The 16,835-nt window shown below is 55.8% G+C and overlaps 7 protein-coding genes across 7 annotated transcripts; 2 read left to right on the top strand and 5 right to left on the bottom strand.

Annotated features, from left to right (window-relative positions):
* Window positions 1-1,178: 1,178 nt before the first annotated feature.
* Window positions 1,179-2,741, top strand: B0H64DRAFT_201798 (alcohol dehydrogenase-like protein). The gene is made up of 3 exons (XM_062799270.1): window positions 1,179-1,507; window positions 1,573-1,881; window positions 1,951-2,741. The coding sequence occupies exons 1-3, from the start codon at window positions 1,483-1,485 to the stop codon at window positions 2,682-2,684; spliced, it is 1,068 nt and encodes a 355-aa protein (XP_062656328.1). The 5' UTR covers window positions 1,179-1,482; the 3' UTR covers window positions 2,685-2,741.
* Window positions 2,742-2,861: 120 nt separating this feature from the next.
* On the bottom strand, window positions 2,862-4,717 carry B0H64DRAFT_362946 (WD40-repeat-containing domain protein; the record flags this gene model as incomplete). Its single annotated transcript, XM_062801781.1, has 2 exons — window positions 3,291-4,717; window positions 2,862-3,240 (listed from the first exon to the last, which is right to left on the bottom strand). Exons 1-2 carry the CDS (start codon window positions 4,589-4,591, stop codon window positions 2,862-2,864), a joined length of 1,680 nt encoding a protein of 559 aa, XP_062656327.1. The 5' UTR covers window positions 4,592-4,717.
* Window positions 4,718-5,387: 670 nt separating this feature from the next.
* Window positions 5,388-6,388, bottom strand: B0H64DRAFT_201745 (cornichon). Its single transcript, XM_062799269.1, has 4 exons — window positions 6,086-6,388; window positions 5,759-5,914; window positions 5,635-5,701; window positions 5,388-5,580 (listed from the first exon to the last, which is right to left on the bottom strand). Exons 1-4 carry the CDS (start codon window positions 6,184-6,186, stop codon window positions 5,488-5,490), a joined length of 417 nt encoding a protein of 138 aa, XP_062656326.1. The 5' UTR covers window positions 6,187-6,388; the 3' UTR covers window positions 5,388-5,487.
* Window positions 6,389-6,538: 150 nt separating this feature from the next.
* On the bottom strand, window positions 6,539-8,602 carry B0H64DRAFT_402719 (peptidase M24, structural domain-containing protein). Its single transcript, XM_062804250.1, has 5 exons — window positions 8,200-8,602; window positions 8,088-8,121; window positions 7,720-8,036; window positions 7,120-7,666; window positions 6,539-7,069 (listed from the first exon to the last, which is right to left on the bottom strand). The coding sequence occupies exons 1-5, from the start codon at window positions 8,341-8,343 to the stop codon at window positions 6,945-6,947; spliced, it is 1,167 nt and encodes a 388-aa protein (XP_062656325.1). The 5' UTR covers window positions 8,344-8,602; the 3' UTR covers window positions 6,539-6,944.
* Window positions 8,603-8,677: 75 nt separating this feature from the next.
* On the top strand, window positions 8,678-10,693 carry B0H64DRAFT_201715 (uncharacterized protein). Its single transcript, XM_062799268.1, has 4 exons — window positions 8,678-8,888; window positions 9,033-9,250; window positions 9,304-9,729; window positions 9,789-10,693. Exons 1-4 carry the CDS (start codon window positions 8,777-8,779, stop codon window positions 10,560-10,562), a joined length of 1,530 nt encoding a protein of 509 aa, XP_062656324.1. The 5' UTR covers window positions 8,678-8,776; the 3' UTR covers window positions 10,563-10,693.
* Window positions 10,694-11,002: 309 nt separating this feature from the next.
* B0H64DRAFT_444127 (uncharacterized protein) lies at window positions 11,003-11,749 on the bottom strand (the record flags this gene model as incomplete). The annotated part of the gene is made up of 1 exon (XM_062806759.1): window positions 11,003-11,749. The coding sequence occupies one exon, from the start codon at window positions 11,747-11,749 to the stop codon at window positions 11,003-11,005; it is 747 nt and encodes a 248-aa protein (XP_062656323.1).
* Window positions 11,750-13,488: 1,739 nt separating this feature from the next.
* On the bottom strand, window positions 13,489-14,852 carry B0H64DRAFT_201676 (uncharacterized protein). Its single transcript, XM_062799267.1, has 3 exons — window positions 14,444-14,852; window positions 14,060-14,381; window positions 13,489-13,960 (listed from the first exon to the last, which is right to left on the bottom strand). The coding sequence occupies exons 1-3, from the start codon at window positions 14,768-14,770 to the stop codon at window positions 13,791-13,793; spliced, it is 819 nt and encodes a 272-aa protein (XP_062656322.1). The 5' UTR covers window positions 14,771-14,852; the 3' UTR covers window positions 13,489-13,790.
* Window positions 14,853-16,835: the final 1,983 nt, after the last annotated feature.

The raw sequence follows: 16,835 nt of genomic DNA, 5'->3' as shown, positions 1-16,835 counted from the left end.
CGGATGGGTCGACCGCTGCGCCTGCTGGCGGAAATGCCGGTGGTGACGCCGGAAACGGCAACGACGCTGGCAACGACGCTGGCAACGATGCTGGTAATGACGCCGGTAACGATGCTGGTAACGACGCCGGTAACGGCAACAATGCCGGTAACGGTAACGCCGGTTGCGGCGCCGTCCGCACCCTGACGACCGTCATCGCCGCCCCAACTCAGGGTGCCGACGCCGGTAATGGCAACGCTGGTAACAACGGCAACGGCAACGAGAACAATGGCAACAACGGCAACGGCAACGCGGACAATGGCAACGCCGACGACGCGGCCGGCGGCGCGGCCGATTTCGGCGCGTGCGACCCGACGATCCAGTTCACGGGCGGGCTCAACGGGCGCCCCGCCGACGAGTTCACCTTCCAGTCCAACGACGCGCAGATCGCGGCCAACCAGCAGGAGGCCCTCAACCCCAACATCATCACCAACCGCATCTGCGACGAGCTGGGCAACACCTGCGGCGCTAACCAGGCCGCCCAGGACGTCTGCACCGACGCCCAGGCCCAGATCGAGGCCCTCGGCACGCGCGACGCGACCACCGCTGATGCGTGGAATGGTCTGCTCGGCTTTTAGAGGGGGGGTTGATCTAGTGTGGTGACTTTGTGATGGGGTTGGATATGGCTGGGTAGTGGTAGGGTTGGGTACCTACCTTAGGTATGCAACGGGATCGGTGATGAGCTGCGTGGCGATGTGTAACGAGTTCCTTTCTTGTCGGGGCTGTCAGCTTTGGAGTTCTCGGTGATGGAGTTATTGGTAGCTTTCTCGGAGGGTGTGAGAAGTGTACAATTGACTTGTTTTGGGGACCTGTTGTGCCTTGTCTTGCTATACATCTTGCATTTGTCTGTTTACTGGGCGCAGAGATGCACTTAACCCATGTTTGAAATTCCCGCTGGAGTATGCTTTTCTAATCACTTGGTTTACTTCCAGCCGAGCCGTTTCCATGGCGGCTAGATGTAGCACCCGAGCGGCTCGATCAATCCGCCCCATTCGGATCGGCCTCCCGACACTAATGCATGCCGTTGGAACGCACACTCAATTGATGCCACGTTCAGTATGTCAACGACAGCGCGGGTTGCAGTCGGGCTCACGGAACTCGGCAAAGGTGCATACTGGAACCAGGAATGGAACCCTGCTCGGTTCTGGATGTTCCGGTTGGTGGGAACGACCGCCGAGCTTGGCTAGATTCGCGAGCAGCGTCGCAGTACGTGTTAAAGAAAGGAGGTTGAAGATAGGTACCGTGGAGTTTTCAGAACTTGGCAACGGATGGCGTCATATATGGGGTGAAGATCTGGGATTTGTTCATGCCTCCACATTTCCAATCGTCTTTCCAGGCGAAGTATGAGAACTTTACTTCCTTGTCCTCACTCATTTTGATACCTATCTCACACCTTAAACCACTGCCACTGTTCAGGTGTAGCTTTTATTCAGTTCAACGAAGATGAAGGAAGCACTCGTGAGCAAAGGTCACCCGCCTCCCCCTTTTTCACTAGTTACTTCCCAGCCAACCCCTATCTAACCCACACCCCAGGGACCCAAGTCCAAATTGTTGACTCCCCCATTCCGACGCCCAACGAAGACCAAGTCCTCATCAAAGTCATCGCCTCTGGCTCCAACCCCAAGGACTGGAAGTACCCCGACATATTCGACAACAACATCAACCAAGGCGACGACATCGCCGGCATCGTCGAGAAGGTCGGCGCCAATGTCTTTGAGTTCAAGCCGGGCGACCGCGTGGCAGCCTTCCACGAGATGCGTACGGCAGCGGGGAGCTTCGCCGAGTACGCCATCGCCTGGCAGCACACCACCTTCCACATCCCCGCGTCCACCACCTTTGAAGGTCCGCTCCCCTTCCTCTTCACTTACTCACAACCCCACCCACCGAGTCCCAAACTAACACCCCCAACAGAAGCGGCAACCATCCCCCTCGCCGCCATGACCGCCGCCGTAGCGCTCTACCTCAGCCTCGGCCTCCCGCAGCCCTGGTCCCCCACCGCCCAAAAGCCCACCCCCACCACCCCAACCCCCCTCATAATCTACGGCGCCGCCACCGCCGTCGGTGTCTACGCGATCCAGCTCGCCCAGCGCAGCAACATCCACCCACTCCTCTGCGTCGCCGGACGGGCATGCGACTACGTCTCCAGCCTACTAGACTCCTCGCGCGGGGACGCCGTGATCGACTACCGCGAGGGCGACGAGGCCGTGGTGGCGGGTCTGGTGGGCGCGCTGCAGAAGCAGGGTTTGCAAGCAGCGCATGTGCTGGATGCGGTGTCGGAGGGGAGCAGTGTCGCTAACCTTGTCGAGGTGTTGAAGAAGGCGGGGCGGAAGGGGAAGGATGGGAAGGTGCTGGAGGGAGTGAAGGTGACGGGCTTGTTGGGGCGGAAGGAGGGGTGGCCGGAGGGGGCGGAGCAGCGGGCGACGCTGGTGGCGGATGTGCATGGTGAGGCGAAGGATTTTGGGTATGTGTATTTTCGGTATTTTGCGAGGGGTTTGCAGGAGGGGTGGTTCAAGGGGCAGAGGACTGAGGTGGTGCCTGGGGGGTTGGGGGGCATCCAGGACGGGTTGCGGAAGTTGAAGGAGGGGAAGGCGAGTGGGTTGAAGTATGTTTTTAGAATTGGCGAGACGGAGGGCGTTGAGCGTTAGAGGACAAGAGGGTAAGACTGATAAAGGTTTGTGTTTGTGCCCGCCATGCTGGCAAAGGCGTCCATGGATTAGCATGGTGCCAACCACCAAAAAGAAACCAAGCCGACCGCGGCTCAAAGCTGCACGATCCGCAAACCTGTATTTATACATCGCCCAAACTCCGTACATTCCATCCGTTTAATCCCACAATTTAATCTCTCCCTTCGCCCCTGCGGTAAACACCTTGCTAGTCTCCTGCTCCGACCACGCGACACAGTTGACCGACCCGCCTGAGCCATCGACCGTGATCTTTCCGTACATCTTGCACGTCTTGAAGTCCCAGAAGCAGACGCTGCCCCCTGTATCGCCGGAGGCGACGAATTGCCCGTCGGGGCTGCAGGTGAGCCCGATGGCGCTGCCGGCGGTATTGTGGCCGCGCCATGCCTTTTTGCGGTGCTGCCGGAACTTTTCGGAGCCGATCGAGTAGGCAACGATCGAGTTGTCGCTGCACTGGTAGAGCACGTACTTGCCGCTGGGGTGCTGCGCGGACTTTGTGAGGGCGAACATGTCGGGTTCGCTGGAGGTGTTAGTAACGGAACATGGTTGACAGCAGTGGTGCAAACATACCTGATAGTTTTGATCTCGACCGGAATGCCGTATTCCCATACCCTGAGCGAACGGTCGTCGGACGTCGACATGAAACGGCGGTTTTCGTCGATGAACTCGATGGTGTTGATAGCGCCCAGGTGGTGGTCGTAGTCCTGAATTGTCTCGTTGCCTGTGCGACTGTCGTACTGCAAGATCCTGTTGTCCGACAGACCCGCCAGGAACTCGTGCCCGTTTTCGGCCGAGGGGTTGAACTTGATGACATGCGGTGTCTTGCCGCAGTTGAAGCGGTTGATGCATTGCCCCGTCTCGGTATCCCACAGCCGAATCCTCCTGTCGAACCCGCCGGACAGGAACTTTGTCCCGTCGTTATTGAACGACAAGTCCGTCACAGCTTTGTTATGCCCCGCAAACGACCGCAGCACCTCCCTCTTCCGGTACACGTCCCAGATCTTGATCATCCCATCCGCCCCACCCGACAACCCCAAGTGACTCGACCTCGGGAACAGCTGCATCGCAGTAACCGGCTTCCCATGCGGCTTCCACGTATACACCAACTTCTTCGGAATAAAGTTGGCCACACTCCCCACCTCCTTCGTCAACGAAAAGTCCAAGTCCTGCGGCACATGCATATACGTGCGCCCCAAATAATCATGCTCGCTCTCCCCCAGAAAAGCCGTCGTCTCCTCGCCCAACTCCTCCGCCTCCCTCCTCCTCGCCAGCGACGGCGCCGGCGCTTGCACCAGCGTCCCACTCGGCACAATCTCATCCTCTTCATCTTCCTCCACAACCTCATACTCCTCACCACTCCCCAACTCCTCCTCCTCCTCCTCCCCCTCCCCAACCTCCACCGTCTCATACCTCTCCCTTGTATACCGCGCCCACGGCCCAACATAGGCACCATCCCCATCCGCAACCGTGGCATCCCCCTTCCCCTCGCGGCCCATCCTCAACCTCTTGTGCAGCTCCTTCTGCTCCCGGTTGGACATGCCCTCCCGCTGGGGTCCACCAGCACCAGCGCGCTCGACGGCGCGGTGCTTGGCGCGGAAGGTGTGCTCCGAGATGAAGGTCTCCTCGGCGTGGCCGGTGAGGACATTCTTGCGCTTCTTTTGGGGACCGGAGCCCGAGCCCGAGGCGGAGGCGGAAGCTAGCGCGACAGCGGAGGAGGTGGTGGCGCGGAAGGGGTTGGCGGGCCCGAGCTGTGCGCGCAACAGGTCGCTGCCGGTGTAGGGGACGACGGCGTGGTCGGGGCCTTGGGACTCGCGGATGATGAGGGCGTCTTTGACGGTTAGGTTGGGCGGGTAGTCGCCGAAGTCGGCCATCTTGGGTATGGGGGGGTTCGTGTCGTCGTCAATAAGTTGTGGTAAGTTTGGTAGGTTGTTCGTGGTAGGAATCGTGATGCGGCGCGTTGGACGTCCTCAAGTTGGTTTTGATGGTTGATGGATCGGGGATTGGGTGCCTTGTGATAAGATAAGTGGGCGCGAGCCGACAGAACTTCTTCGCCGGCGCGACGGCGCACGGACCATATGCTACCAGCCAGACAAGCTTTCTCGGTGCTCCGAGCTTGTTTGTGTTTCCTACAATGTTTCACCCGATGACGTTCGGATCGATTTGTTTCGAGTCACAAGCACGGTGATCGTCCCAGGGAGCTGGTGGCAACGATTACGGAATAGAGGGAACTCGTAAAATGGAGATAATCAACAAGGAACTCTTACTACACATAAACATAAACAACCCCAGATCCATCCCATCGTCTGGTATACAGTTACAGCGATGTTGGAAAACTCCCACAGCCAACGCCACAGAGGAATCCGGCCATGACTGCGCCAATCCAGAAGAAACAGAAAATGTGCCCGCGCCCTCGTGTCCTAGCGCTAGCCGAGGGCCCGGGAGCTCCCAAGTTGGAGACTCGTCGTTGAAGTCTGACGTGAACGGGGTATTATGCCTGCACCAGTGATGAACCCTATCCACCACCAACAGCTGAGATTCAAGTCGTTCATTACTCGCCATAGTCTTCATCCTCCGTCATGTATTTCGTATCCATGTCCGAGCCGCCATTACCAACACCCCGCGCCACCAAGGTTCCGTCTATATAGGTTGACGCGGACTCGCCGCTCCCGAAGTCGATGCGTCGTTCCGTTGCCAACATGCCAGAATTTTCTCGAGACCGTAGTCGCAAAGAACCCTCTTGGACGAATAAGGCAAGTTCAGAGGACACCTAGTGGGCCTCGTCCTTGATCAGGGCGACGATCATGCTGTACAGATAGAAGAAGAACAGGATGAGGTGGAAACCGAGCTTGGTGAAGGATTCCTGGCGCGATCCGTTAGCCTCTGGTCGCCGCTAAAAAGATCATTAATCCCCTACCTTCTTGTGCACGTTCAGCTTCCTGAAGATCTCGGTCGCGTCCAGGAGATGGGTGTTGTCGACAATCCTATGGTTGGTTAGCGCCCGCTTCAAAGACTATTCCTTATGCCTGGACTGTACGCACTTCTTCACGTTGTATCCAAGGAGCGGCAGGTTGAGGATCAGCGGAAGCCAGTATCCGTTGATCAGGAACAAGAACGTCAGGAATCCGTGGACGGCGACTTCGGGGATGATGTACGTGTTGAGGCGGTTGCAGAGGTCGATGGGGTTGATGTAGTCGCTGCGCGCAAAAACGTGTTAGCATCACACCGTCTAGGCAGAGCAGAGCGCAGGCAGCAGCGCCGTCACGTAGCAGGATCGTGGAGTCATTGTTGCTAGGTGGCCGCGCATGCCACCGCCTGTAACCCGACACCGTGGCTTTCTTTTGTCCGAGGATTCCGGGGTTCCGTACCATTCCAGATCGCTGTACATGATGGTGAAAAACACCTGAAGGAAGAGGTTGACCGCATTTATGATGACGGCGAACAGGTATAACCACGCCTCGCCCGACATTTTGGCGGTTCACTAGGGTGACGACTCGGTTGTATTTGTGACTTGATGATTCGCGACACGGGCTGATAAACCTCGGGGCGCGCAGGCAGGAACTGCAGATCTGCGCAAACCGATGACGACGTTGACTGTCGCGAGCTTGTGACGGGTCGTCGCGAGGGCGGGTGGACTCGGAAGTATTTGCTCCTTTCGGCGAGTTGCGGTGATGGGTTAACCCGCGCGGTAGCTGTGCCGGAGGTCAAGGATAGGTTTTCGATCGTTTGTGTGGGCAGATGAAGGGATGAAGAAGCTCAACACACGTAGTGGAAGGCTGTGGATAGGATTCTTAAGCTTCCCGCGGGTGGTTGGTGGTTGGCAGGCGGTGCTAAAAATGATGCAAGTGGGGCGCGGCAGTCGCTTGGTTTTCAAATGGTCCAAGCTCCAGCTCGCTTGCCTGCGGGCTCGTTGGCTTCGCGGCGGTGGGTCCCAACTCGGCGCGAACCACTAATGGATGCCCGGGTCCCGGGTGCCTGGAGGCACGGGAGCAGTGCCAGGAACAAATGGTCAAATGCGTCGATCTCCCAGACGGGATATACGGGAATCCACTGGGTTACTTTCCACCCGTCAAGAGTCGGACGAGGACAAGAACAAATCACGCCGAGCATAGGCCCACCAGAAACCACCGAGCTTGTTGTTGCAATGCCCCTTTAATGGAACCTCGGAAGTGCTGGTAAACAGTGAAACCCACGCGGTATTATATTATGGGGAATTGTTCGCTTCTCCTAACTATCGCCCGCGCTCGTGCCGTTAGCAGTTGGCGTCGGCATGGGGATCGGTCCACCAGGGGAATTTTCCTGTCGGGCCGTCAAAATTTCCACGCCCGTCTCCGTCACGAGAAGGGTATGCTCTGTGGCCACGTTAGATGATGACGCGGCACGATTATTTGGGACTCCTTACCGAACTGAGCCGTCTTCTTCCCGTCTATCGTCGTGCTTGTCCAGTTATCCGGCCAGGTCACATCCCTGTACTTGCCCAGTGCAATCATGGGCTCGATGGTAAAGGTCATGCCCGGCTTGCATTCACCAACAGCCTTGTTTTTGGCATAATGCGGGATGTTGGGCGGGCAGTGGAAAATGCTGTTGATGCCATGGCCGACATAGGTGCGGATGACGCTGCAGTTCTTGGACTTGGCGTGGGCCTCGATGACGTTGCCAAACTCACGGATCAGTGTCCCCGGCTTCACCAGCTTGATAGCCTCTTCCAGACACTCCCGCGCCGTCTCGGTGACGCGCACCGTGTCAGGGTCTGCTTTGGCCCGATCGCCAACGTAGTACGTCTCGTTTAGGTCGCCATGGTAACCTTCATGGTACAGGGTGACATCAAGGTTGACAATGTCCCCGTCGAGCAACACACGCTTGTCGGGTATCCCGTGGCAAATGACTTCGTTAACCGAGGTACATACGGACTTGGGGAAGTGGTTGTAGTTCAGGGGCGACGGATAAGACTGTCTAACGGTTAGCCTCAAGTTGGCGCGGGGCGGTACCTGGCCGTGCTCACGTTTCGTTCAACGCAGGCCTTATGTACAATGTCGTCGATCTCGTCGGTCGTGATGCCTGGCCGGATAGCCGCAGCCGCAATGTCCAAGACCTCTCGCGCCAGCCGGCACACCTTGCGCATGCCGTCCTGGGCCTTGGCGTCGAGCTGCTGAAACTTGTTGGACCTGACGATTGATCGGCCGAGCTTGGGAATGCCATCTTCGGCGTAATCGGGATGCGGTATCGATTTGGGCACCTCGCGCTTCTCGGAAAGAGGGTAAACGGGCCGCAGGGGTCCGGTGAAGTTGAAGGTCGGGAACGGGTTGAAGTATCCGGTTTCTGGATCTGGTTCAGATACGACTTTGGGGGTAAAGATGTGGCTCAAAATACTGTTCTCTTGCGCATGGGACTTCTTGTGCGTGGCCTGGTAGCGAAGCAAGTCAGTTGGCAAGCCTCGGGATGGGCGGCTGTGGGAAGGTGGGGGTAGGGACTTTTGGCGTACCCAGTTCTTCTTGAAGCAGTCTTGAGAGCAGAAATAACTGTCCTTGACGCCGATGCTCAGACACTTCGGGCACTGCAGGGAACTAGCCTCGTTTTCGCAGTCAACACCGAGGCACTTCCTCTTTGTCGGGGGTTCTTCGGCCATGGTGGTGTGTTGATGGAGGGGGTCGGCGCGGGGTAGTGATCGGGTTATGGTTCGAGATTGCGCACAAGAGAAGGTTGCTATTTTGTTCGCGGCTTAAAAAACGAAAAGAAGGGAGCCTGATAATACGTCAAAAAAGAAGAAGAACTGTCAGCCAACAGGTTGATGGGGCGCATGTTGGCGGCACATCGCGCAACATTTTTGGGCTGCGGGTTTGTGGCTGAAACCGGAACACGATGCGTACTGTGGCTTGATTCTGAGGCTGCAGTGAAAACGGCCAGAGGTCGATCAAACCCGGTCCTAGCCGTCGCTGGCCAGGATCAGCCCACTCGTGACTGTGCCCCAGCACCCTTGAGTCTCATTGAGAAGCTGGAACCAACCGAAATTCAAACAGTTTCTCAATCTCACCTTTTTCAACACCAAGTGAGAAATCGCAATGGAAAAGAAGCAGAAAGTTGTTGTAATTGGGGCCGGCCCGGTTGGCTCACTCGCGGCATTATATGCTGCAAACCGAGGTGACGATGTTGAAATCTACGAGCTTCGGAGTGGTGAGTCTTTTTCTCAGTTCCCGAGTCTTGATGGATCGCTTGATGGTGGCTCCATTCCACTCTCAATTCCACTTCCACCTCTCCCCTACCTACATACTTCACCCCATTGGGTTGTTGGGAACCATCTGTTAACGATGTGGCCAGATCTCCGAGATCCCTCAACAACACCACTTAATTTCACCAAATCCATCAATTTGGCCCTGTCGGAGCGTGGCATCAACGCCATGCGCCATGCCAACCAACCAAAGCTCATCGAACATGTCATGGGAGCCACCATCCCAATGCGCGGCCGCATGATCCACGGAAAGCGCGCAAACGGCGATCTGTTTGAAGAATCCCAAAATTATGACGTGTACGGGCGGGTAAGACACTTGTTGCTCCGTAGCCTTTCAATTTGTGGTGGTTGACGTCTCAGTCCATCCTCGCCGTCGACCGTGGCCGTCTCAACGAGCGGCTCCTCGACATTTTGGAGGCGATGCCAAACGTCACCTTTTTCTTCAACCACAAACTTACAGGGGCAGATTTCCGGAAAAACAAAGCTTGGTTCGAAGTGCGGGACAACGGCGGTGCAAGTCAGGGGAAGCAGACCCGCGAGGTCGAGGTTGAGTTCGACCTGATGATTGGCGCTGATGGCGCTCATTCTGCTGTCAGGTACCATATGATGAAGTACACACGTATGGATTACGAGCAAGTGTACATCGACACCATGTGGTGCGAGTTCCAGATCCAGCCTAAGACAGCCGCGCCCGATGCCGAGTTGGACTCCAAGTTTTCGATATCCCCCAACCACTTACACATCTGGCCCGGAAAAGAGTTCATGTTTATTGCCATTCCCAGCGATGTACGGCCTCATGTTCCCATTTTTGACGCGGTTCAAAAAGATCAGGCTAACATTCACAGGATGGGTCTTTCACCTGCACCCTCTTCGCTCCCGCCTCGCTCTACGAACATCTCGAATCCGACCGCACCGGCTCCCTCATCCCACCCTTCTTCGACAAGTATTTCCCCGGCGTAACCACCCTCATCCCGCCGGCCGATCTGATCGACTCCTTCCACCGCAACCCCCACCTCCCGCTCATCAGCATCAAGTGCAAGCCCCACCACCACGGCTCCTCAGTCGTCATCCTCGGCGACGCGGCGCACGCCATGGTGCCCTTCTACGGGCAGGGGATGAACGCCGGGCTGGAGGACGTGCGCATCCTGTTCGACATACTCGACAAGCACGCGCGCATGGACGAGCTGAGCGCGGGCGCGGACCGATCGGCGTCGCGCGCGCGTGCCCTCGCCGAGTACACGGCCGTGCGGGTCCCCGACGCCCACGCCATCAACGACCTGGCCCTGCAGAACTACGTCGAGATGCGCGCGTCGGTGCTGTCCCCTCTCTACCGCCTGCGCAAGTTCCTCGAGGAGGCCCTGTCCAAGTATGTGCCGTCGCTCGGCTGGCAGACCAAGTACGCCCGCGTCTCGTTCGGGAACGAGCGGTACTCGGATGTCGTGGCCAAGAGCGAGCACCAGGGCAAGATGTTGGTGCGCGGTTTTGTTGGCATGGTGGGACTGCCTCTCCTGGCTGGCGGGATGGTTTTGTTGTTGCGGTATAGGAGGTCTGTGGATGTGGGTTTGAGGGCGGCGTTTGGGTCGGTGGACTCGATCGTGGAACTGATGACGATGAATTAGCAAGATTGCGGGCGTGTTTGGACATTGGGTTGGTGTATGGATGCCGTATTGCTTGTTTTAGATGGGAAGTGTATTACCGTAATCTTGTATCCGGGTCATGAATTGATGCTGCTGATTGATTTGAGGTATAGGATTGGGTTCCTCGCCTTCACCAGTTGGCTTCCCGGTGTATTGGTACCTCTTTGGGGGTCCAGCTGACGGGACAACAATCTTCGTCATCGACATTATCAAGGTATTTCCCGTCTTGGTTCACTGTTTTGTCGGGAAGTTTCGTTGCTGATATCCCCTATCAGCTTATTTGGCTGTTAGGATAGGTCGAGATAATGAGCAACATACCTAAACATGCCGATCATGTCCAGTCTTCGAGCGTTATTTGTCCCGGGGGAAGGCTGACAGGATGGCTGTGCCGGTGCCCATCCGTTCAACCATTATCGCGCACCTTAAGCCGCGGGTGGCTGCCGCCGCGAAGAAAGCACGGCCGGGTGGGACGCACGGTCGCCCTTGTTGGAAATCGGGCAGTCCCGCTTGTTCCAACCAGTGTTAAAGTCCGTCCACACGGCCAGGACGGCCGCGCTTTCGGCTTCAACACCCTCCTCCACCGTTACGGCGTCGCTCCCCCCGCCAGTGGCAGACCCGGCCGTGCCTCCCACCCACCCCTCCTCCTGGCGGAGCCGCCCCATCGCCCTCGACGTGTGCAGCGGCAGCCCGGTCCCGCGGCGCCGTGCGTGCTGCCGCCTCCTCCGATCCCGCTGGGCCTGCCGCTCCGCCAGCGTTCCTGCCTGCCACCGCGCGCGGTCCCTGGGATGGGGCGTGACGGGCCTCCCCGTGACCACGCAGCGGTGCTCCGCCGCAAAGGTCACGCCGCTCCTGGCCCCCGCACGTTCGCCCGGCGGGTTGGGGGTCTTGAGGCAGCCCTTGGTGGGCTGCAGGTTGGAACGGTGGGGCGCGGCGCGGGGCGCCCGGATCGTCCCGTTTTCGACGTCGTCGTCGTGGTCGACCGTCGTGAGCGGCGACGGGGGACGGTGGTTGTGACGCTCGGCCGGGTCGGCGGCCGAGGGTGGCGAGGGCTCACGCCGCCGAAGACCCTCAGCGGCGGCGTCGTTGTCGGCCGTCGGCGCTGGTGGCGACGGGGAACGCTGAAGGCCCTCGGCGGCGGCGTGGTCCGTGGTGTCGGAAGACAAAGCCATCGTTGAGCTCGAGCGATGGGAACGAAAGCTTTGTCTGGCGTGGACGGACGAGGTTGGAATGGAGCGGGAACATACGGAGACGGACGGCTATGACGAATCTATGCCCCCAGACCGCCCTCGGACGCCCGTGCGGTCAGTACCCCGCGTGCTTCGAGCCGAGGCTCTTCGTACGTGATCATGGTGGTAAAATGGTGATGCGCTTATGCGATAGGTGCATGAGGGTGGGCGCACGGAGACACAAATGACTGTGGCTGTCGCAAGGTCTACCTTGCAGTATGTCTTCGAATTTGGGCGTTGTTTGGTCGAGCGTTGCTGTTGGGTAAGCAGTCAAGTCAACGGATCTCCCTTTATCTGCAGATTAACGTTTACCTCTCCAAAGGTTTCTCTATCCCTCGGCGTTGAATATGGGGGACATGAAAAACGGACCCTGACTTCCCACCTACCCTTACCGGGGCAAGGGGAGGGTTCAGAAACGCAAAATAGCTCATCGGGGGAGTCAAACTCTCCCCGCTTGCTGAGAGAGCAGCTTGTTCCGTCTAAGCCCCGAGTTGCCAGTTCAATAGCGTTTAAGCCTCGCGCCTACGATTTGAAGTCTCTTTTTCGAAACGGTTTAATCGTTTTAAAGGGATACCTAATGAGCGCTTCAACCAAATGAACGGCTGCCTGGGGGTATGGCTTGGCTTGTTTGGGGAAGTCGCGTGTTGTTGGCTCCTTCCCTTAACTCAAACTTTCCCGACCTGTTTTTTCTAAGCCGTACCTAACCCCCGCCTGTACTCGCAGATCTCCCGCCCGGGTACCCGGTAAACCTGACTCGATGAAGGAGCGAGCGGATTGGACCCGGACGTTGGAGCCTGGTATTAGTGGGACGTGGATAATTACCTCGGTAAGGGAACTGGCATTTGACTCTCTAGCTATCTGCTACAAACCGATGAGCGAGGCAGACCTGTCATTAACATGACGCGCCGCAGAGGTCCGGATATTTCCTCTCCGGCAACTTCGGCCTTCTTGGCACAGCGTGCAGCGAGTGTCACAATCCTCGGGCACGTTGGTTGCAGTGCGCTGAGCCGGGGTTGTGCAGGGGGGTTCGCTTTTGTGGATCACAGTGCGTGAATTTGAGTCCTCCAATTGGCCTAACCGACCCAGAATAACCTTATTTCGACGTCATGTTACAAGCTGCGGCATCCAATTCAAGCTTCAAGCTCAAGTTGCTCCTCTAAATATGCCGATGGGACATGGCAACGGCCAAGGCATCAGAAATACACCGCTCCCGGCCCATGGGTATGCTTCAGCCCTCCCATATCCACTGCCCGGGCCCTGCCCAACCTTTCGGGTGACCCCAGCATTTCCTCCGCCCGACCACGAAGCCGTTTCTCGTCCGCCGCCAGACGACAGGGTGATGGCGGTCGACTTGGAAAGTGCCGAGGAAGTTCAGAATGACCAGATCAGGTGAGCATCATGGATTGAGTCCGATGTGCGATTCTTACCGGGCAATTATCGCAGATACCAGGACGTCCTCATGTCATCGAAGATGGTTTGGTACCTACCGAAAGAAGCATATCCCAACCTAGGTAGACGAGTTGGCTGCGCGCGACTTCTCGTGTTTCGCGGCTGTACGGGACCGAGAGCTTTCGAATTAAATTCCAACCATCCTTTTAGGTTTCGTAATGATAATTATTAATCAATGTTCGGTTTTGGGGGGCCGATCGGCATTGGAATCACACCCAAATACACAACCCGGCATATTATCTAGTGCCATTCATTGGACGACCACGAATGTGAAGTAGCTGATATTTGATGGCTAGCATCTGATAAAGAACACGCGTTTTCCCCCGTCAATCGCCGCACTCATCAAGTACACAGTACCCCAAACCCAAATCCTCGCCCACGCCCACTCAACAGGCCATGTACGCTGGTTACATGTACCTAGTAGGTAAGGTACTTAATATTATCACGCCAGACAACTTAATATCCCATCAGTAACGCCTGAACAGCCGATCAAAACACACCCCAACAAAGTCATTGATAACCCCCATCCCTGCCCCTAAAACTGCAGCAAACGGTTGCCGCTGACGATATCACCAATCTGCCGCTGCACCGTCTCAAACCGCATGGCCCCGCACGACTCGCTCTCCAGGTGGTTGATGACAGCAGCCAGCGCCTTGAACTCGCTGCCGCAGCGGGTGTTGGGACAGTGGTACAGCACCTCCTGGTCTGGGAGGGGGGCGGGCGCGAGCGCAGGGCTCTTACGTTAGCAGACGAGGTTGGATGGAGGATGGAGGATGTGTAAGATCGGGGGGGGGGGGTACTTACGGGCCGGCGAGTTGAGGTGTTGGTTGAGGCCGTGGAGGGTGCCGAACTCGCGCTGGCAGAAGAAACACTCGTAGCCGTAGCCGTTGTACGCCGCGGCCGTGGCCGTGTAGGTGACCGTCTCCGGGTGCACCGAGTGACGCGAGATGATGCCGCGGGGGTCGCGGGCGCGCACCAGCTCGTACAGCTCGTTGCGGTTCAGGCTCGGGGCGCGCGGGCAGGCTCCGCTCTCGAGGTGGTGGGTCATGCCGGTGGCGGTGGTGTAGGTCGCGGCGCAGAAGGGGCAGGGGATGGTGCTGCCCCGGTGGGTGCTGGAGTTCAGGTGCTGGAGAGGCGATGTGGGTCGGCGTGTATGGGAGGGGGGTGGGATGACTGGAGAGGGCTCACCTGCCTGAGGTTGTTGTGATTCATGAATGTCCGGTCGCAGTCACGGCAATACAAGTGCTCGTTGACCATGTGGTCGTTACATTCCTTGTCGGTGTAAAAGGCATCGTTGCACAACCGGCACTTCTCCCAGGACGATGAGCCGCCGTCACTGGAGCTCGAAAAATGGCACTTGGCGTTCATGTGTTGCCAACGTGCTTGTTCAGAGCCAAAGTACGCGTCGCAGGTGTCGCATTCGTACTTGGGCGGGCGATGGCCCGTCGCGGTGCAATGTTGCTCGCGAGACCACCATGCGGAAAAGGATTTGATGCAATCATCGCAGACGTACATTATGATGGTGAATGATGCAATTTGGGAGATGAGATAGGCACGGTAGGTATGATGGAGGTCACGGAACGGGAGAGGAGTCAAGTTGGGAATGGTGTGACCACAAGTAGTAGTAAGTCGGACCCCCCACTTGTCGCCACCCCCCCCTTTTCGCCATTTGTGCCCCACCTATAACCCTCAAAACACCAAATTTCAACTACATGTATAACCCTGACTACTGCTATTAAAAATATAACGAAATTAGAATAAGGTTATCTAGTATCCTCCAATACAGGAATGAAATTAAAAGTATATAATATAAGTTAATACTATAGTATAAAGTTGAAATTTTATATTACATAGTAATTTACTAACAAATGGAAATTGTAATAACTTTATAGTATCTTTATAAAAATATAAATAGTTTAAGATTATATTATATTACGTATATCTTAAGTACTTATTACCTACTAGAGCTTTATATAATTCTCTAGGATTATTCTATAAGTTTTTAAAGTTTGCTAAAATCTTCCCCGCTATAACCCTCAGGGTTATAGGTGAGGAAAATAGTTGGAAGTTTAAGCCTTTATATCTACCGATATATACTAGCTAGAAGTATAAGGTAAGGAATATCTAAATCTAACTTACACTATATATCTAAGTTAATTTTACGCCATTTCTAAAGTACCCTAGTAGGTAGATATTAGCAAATCATTTTGTTAGTAAATTACTATGAGAGATGAAATCTTAACTTTATACTTGTTTATCAAAGTAGAATTCTTACTTTCGATATATTTACCGGATCAGAGAGTACTAAGGAATGTTATTCTAATTTTACTTTATTTTTACTAGTAGTGGTTACGGATTTATACGTAGTTGAAATTCGTAGTTTTCAGGGTTATATGTGGGGCAAAAATGGCGAAAAGGGGGGGGTGGCGACAAGTGGGGGGGGTGACTTATGGTGTCGCGAAAGAATGAGGCGGGTCTGAGATTGACGCCCGACAAAACCTATTTGGTCGGCTGAGCCGGTGAATCCAGGAAGTCAAAGGTTGATGAAGTCGAGACAGTGCAAAAAGCAACCCCCGTGTCTCATGCAACCCCTCAGCTCGTGTCGCGGCTCCACCGCTAATCAATCGCAATCGCGCTATCACGTGCCCGTGTTGATGGGATGGGGACAAGCCGACACGCCCGACTCTCTACCTAATCATCGAACTTGGACCAACTCGAGATAAATTCCTCGGCTTCCTTGGACCGCATTTAATGCCGAGGGGCTCTGAGGGTACGTTGTGATATCGTTGGTGGCAAACAGCTATGTATGTACATACATACCTACCCAAGGGGCTCATTGCCATTGGAAGCCAGGGCATGATCACCCTCGGGTTCTTCACCAGGTTCAAGTTACGATATATTACGACTAATATCTTTTCATTTTTCTCTTTTTCTTTTTATAAAAAATTATAGAACAACCATGCAAGCAGGCCTTGTCTTACGCTAACCTTTGAACGGCAGCCAGATAGTTCTGAACACCTATTGAAGGGACTCAGTTTAAACAGAAAACGGATACCTAAGGTACCTTACCTACATATTAAACAAACCATTGCTGCCAGGCAGCTCCGACTTGCCTCGGTCAACCCTCGGCCAGTCGTAAACCTCACTTCACGGTCAGACAATAGAAATGCGTATAGGTCTAATGGGGGGACATTGCAACCCACTGTCAAAGTGGTTGACGTACAAACAGCGCTGGCAACCCATCATCCCCATTGCCCCGGCTCTCGGCGGCGGGTCTTTGTACACGCCCTGCACAGGTACATGATGAATTTGCGAGTGACCGGGCAATCCCGGGTCGTGAAGCTGAGCTTTGCAGTCTCCGCCCCGAGAGGGTTCGTGTAGGAGGAAGAGGGAGGCTGCAAGATGTCTGAAAGCACAAACCGTGGGAGGAATCACTGAAGATCAAGGAAGGGGAATGTGATTATGGCGTGGGGGTGTCTGTGACGGGAAGGAGTATTGAGCCCTTCTCGCCTTTATAAAAGCTGACCTGACGGATGGAAGACGAAAGGGGGCTCGCATGTCTGTCGAGGACCCGAAGAAT

The sequence above is a fragment of the Chaetomium fimeti genome, assembly GCF_033439085.1.
Source record: "Chaetomium fimeti strain CBS 168.71 chromosome Unknown B0H64scaffold_6, whole genome shotgun sequence".
Classification (NCBI taxonomy): Eukaryota; Fungi; Ascomycota; class Sordariomycetes; order Sordariales; family Chaetomiaceae; genus Chaetomium; species Chaetomium fimeti.
The sequence above is the reverse complement of the archived record's forward strand: the minus strand, read 5'-3'. Positions and strand labels throughout refer to the sequence as shown.

Bases quoted from the DNA above. Each gene is read 5' to 3' on its own strand.
- B0H64DRAFT_201798 (XM_062799270.1), top strand. From the start codon at position 1,483: ATGAAGGAAGCACTCGTGAGCAAAG. The intron at 1,508-1,572 runs GTCACCCGCCTC...CCCACACCCCAG, and splicing joins GGAAGCACTCGTGAGCAAAG to GGACCCAAGTCCAAATTGTT. The intron at 1,882-1,950 runs GTCCGCTCCCCT...CACCCCCAACAG, and splicing joins CGCGTCCACCACCTTTGAAG to AAGCGGCAACCATCCCCCTC.
- B0H64DRAFT_201745 (XM_062799269.1), bottom strand. From the start codon at position 6,186: ATGTCGGGCGAGGCGTGGTTATACCTGTTCGCCGTCATCATAAATGCG. The intron at 5,915-6,085 runs GTACGGAACCCC...TTTTGCGCGCAG, and splicing joins ATGTACAGCGATCTGGAATG to CGACTACATCAACCCCATCG. The intron at 5,581-5,634 runs GTAGGGGATTAA...GGATCGCGCCAG, and splicing joins AGCTGAACGTGCACAAGAAG to GAATCCTTCACCAAGCTCGG.
- B0H64DRAFT_402719 (XM_062804250.1), bottom strand. From the start codon at position 8,343: ATGGCCGAAGAACCCCCGACAAAGAGGAAGTGCCTCGGTGTTGACTGC. The intron at 8,122-8,199 runs GTACGCCAAAAG...CTTCGCTACCAG, and splicing joins ACTGCTTCAAGAAGAACTGG to GCCACGCACAAGAAGTCCCA. The intron at 8,037-8,087 runs GTATTTTGAGCC...AACCAGATCCAG, and splicing joins GTCCCATGCGCAAGAGAACA to AAACCGGATACTTCAACCCG.
- B0H64DRAFT_201715 (XM_062799268.1), top strand. From the start codon at position 8,777: ATGGAAAAGAAGCAGAAAGTTGTTGTAATTGGGGCCGGCCCGGTTGGC. The intron at 9,251-9,303 runs GTAAGACACTTG...TTGACGTCTCAG, and splicing joins ATTATGACGTGTACGGGCGG to TCCATCCTCGCCGTCGACCG. The intron at 9,730-9,788 runs GTACGGCCTCAT...TAACATTCACAG, and splicing joins TTATTGCCATTCCCAGCGAT to GATGGGTCTTTCACCTGCAC.
- B0H64DRAFT_201676 (XM_062799267.1), bottom strand. From the start codon at position 14,770: ATGTACGTCTGCGATGATTGCATCAAATCCTTTTCCGCATGGTGGTCT. The intron at 14,382-14,443 runs GTGAGCCCTCTC...TCGCCTCTCCAG, and splicing joins ATCACAACAACCTCAGGCAG to CACCTGAACTCCAGCACCCA. The intron at 13,961-14,059 runs GTAAGTACCCCC...CCCCCCTCCCAG, and splicing joins ACACCTCAACTCGCCGGCCC to ACCAGGAGGTGCTGTACCAC.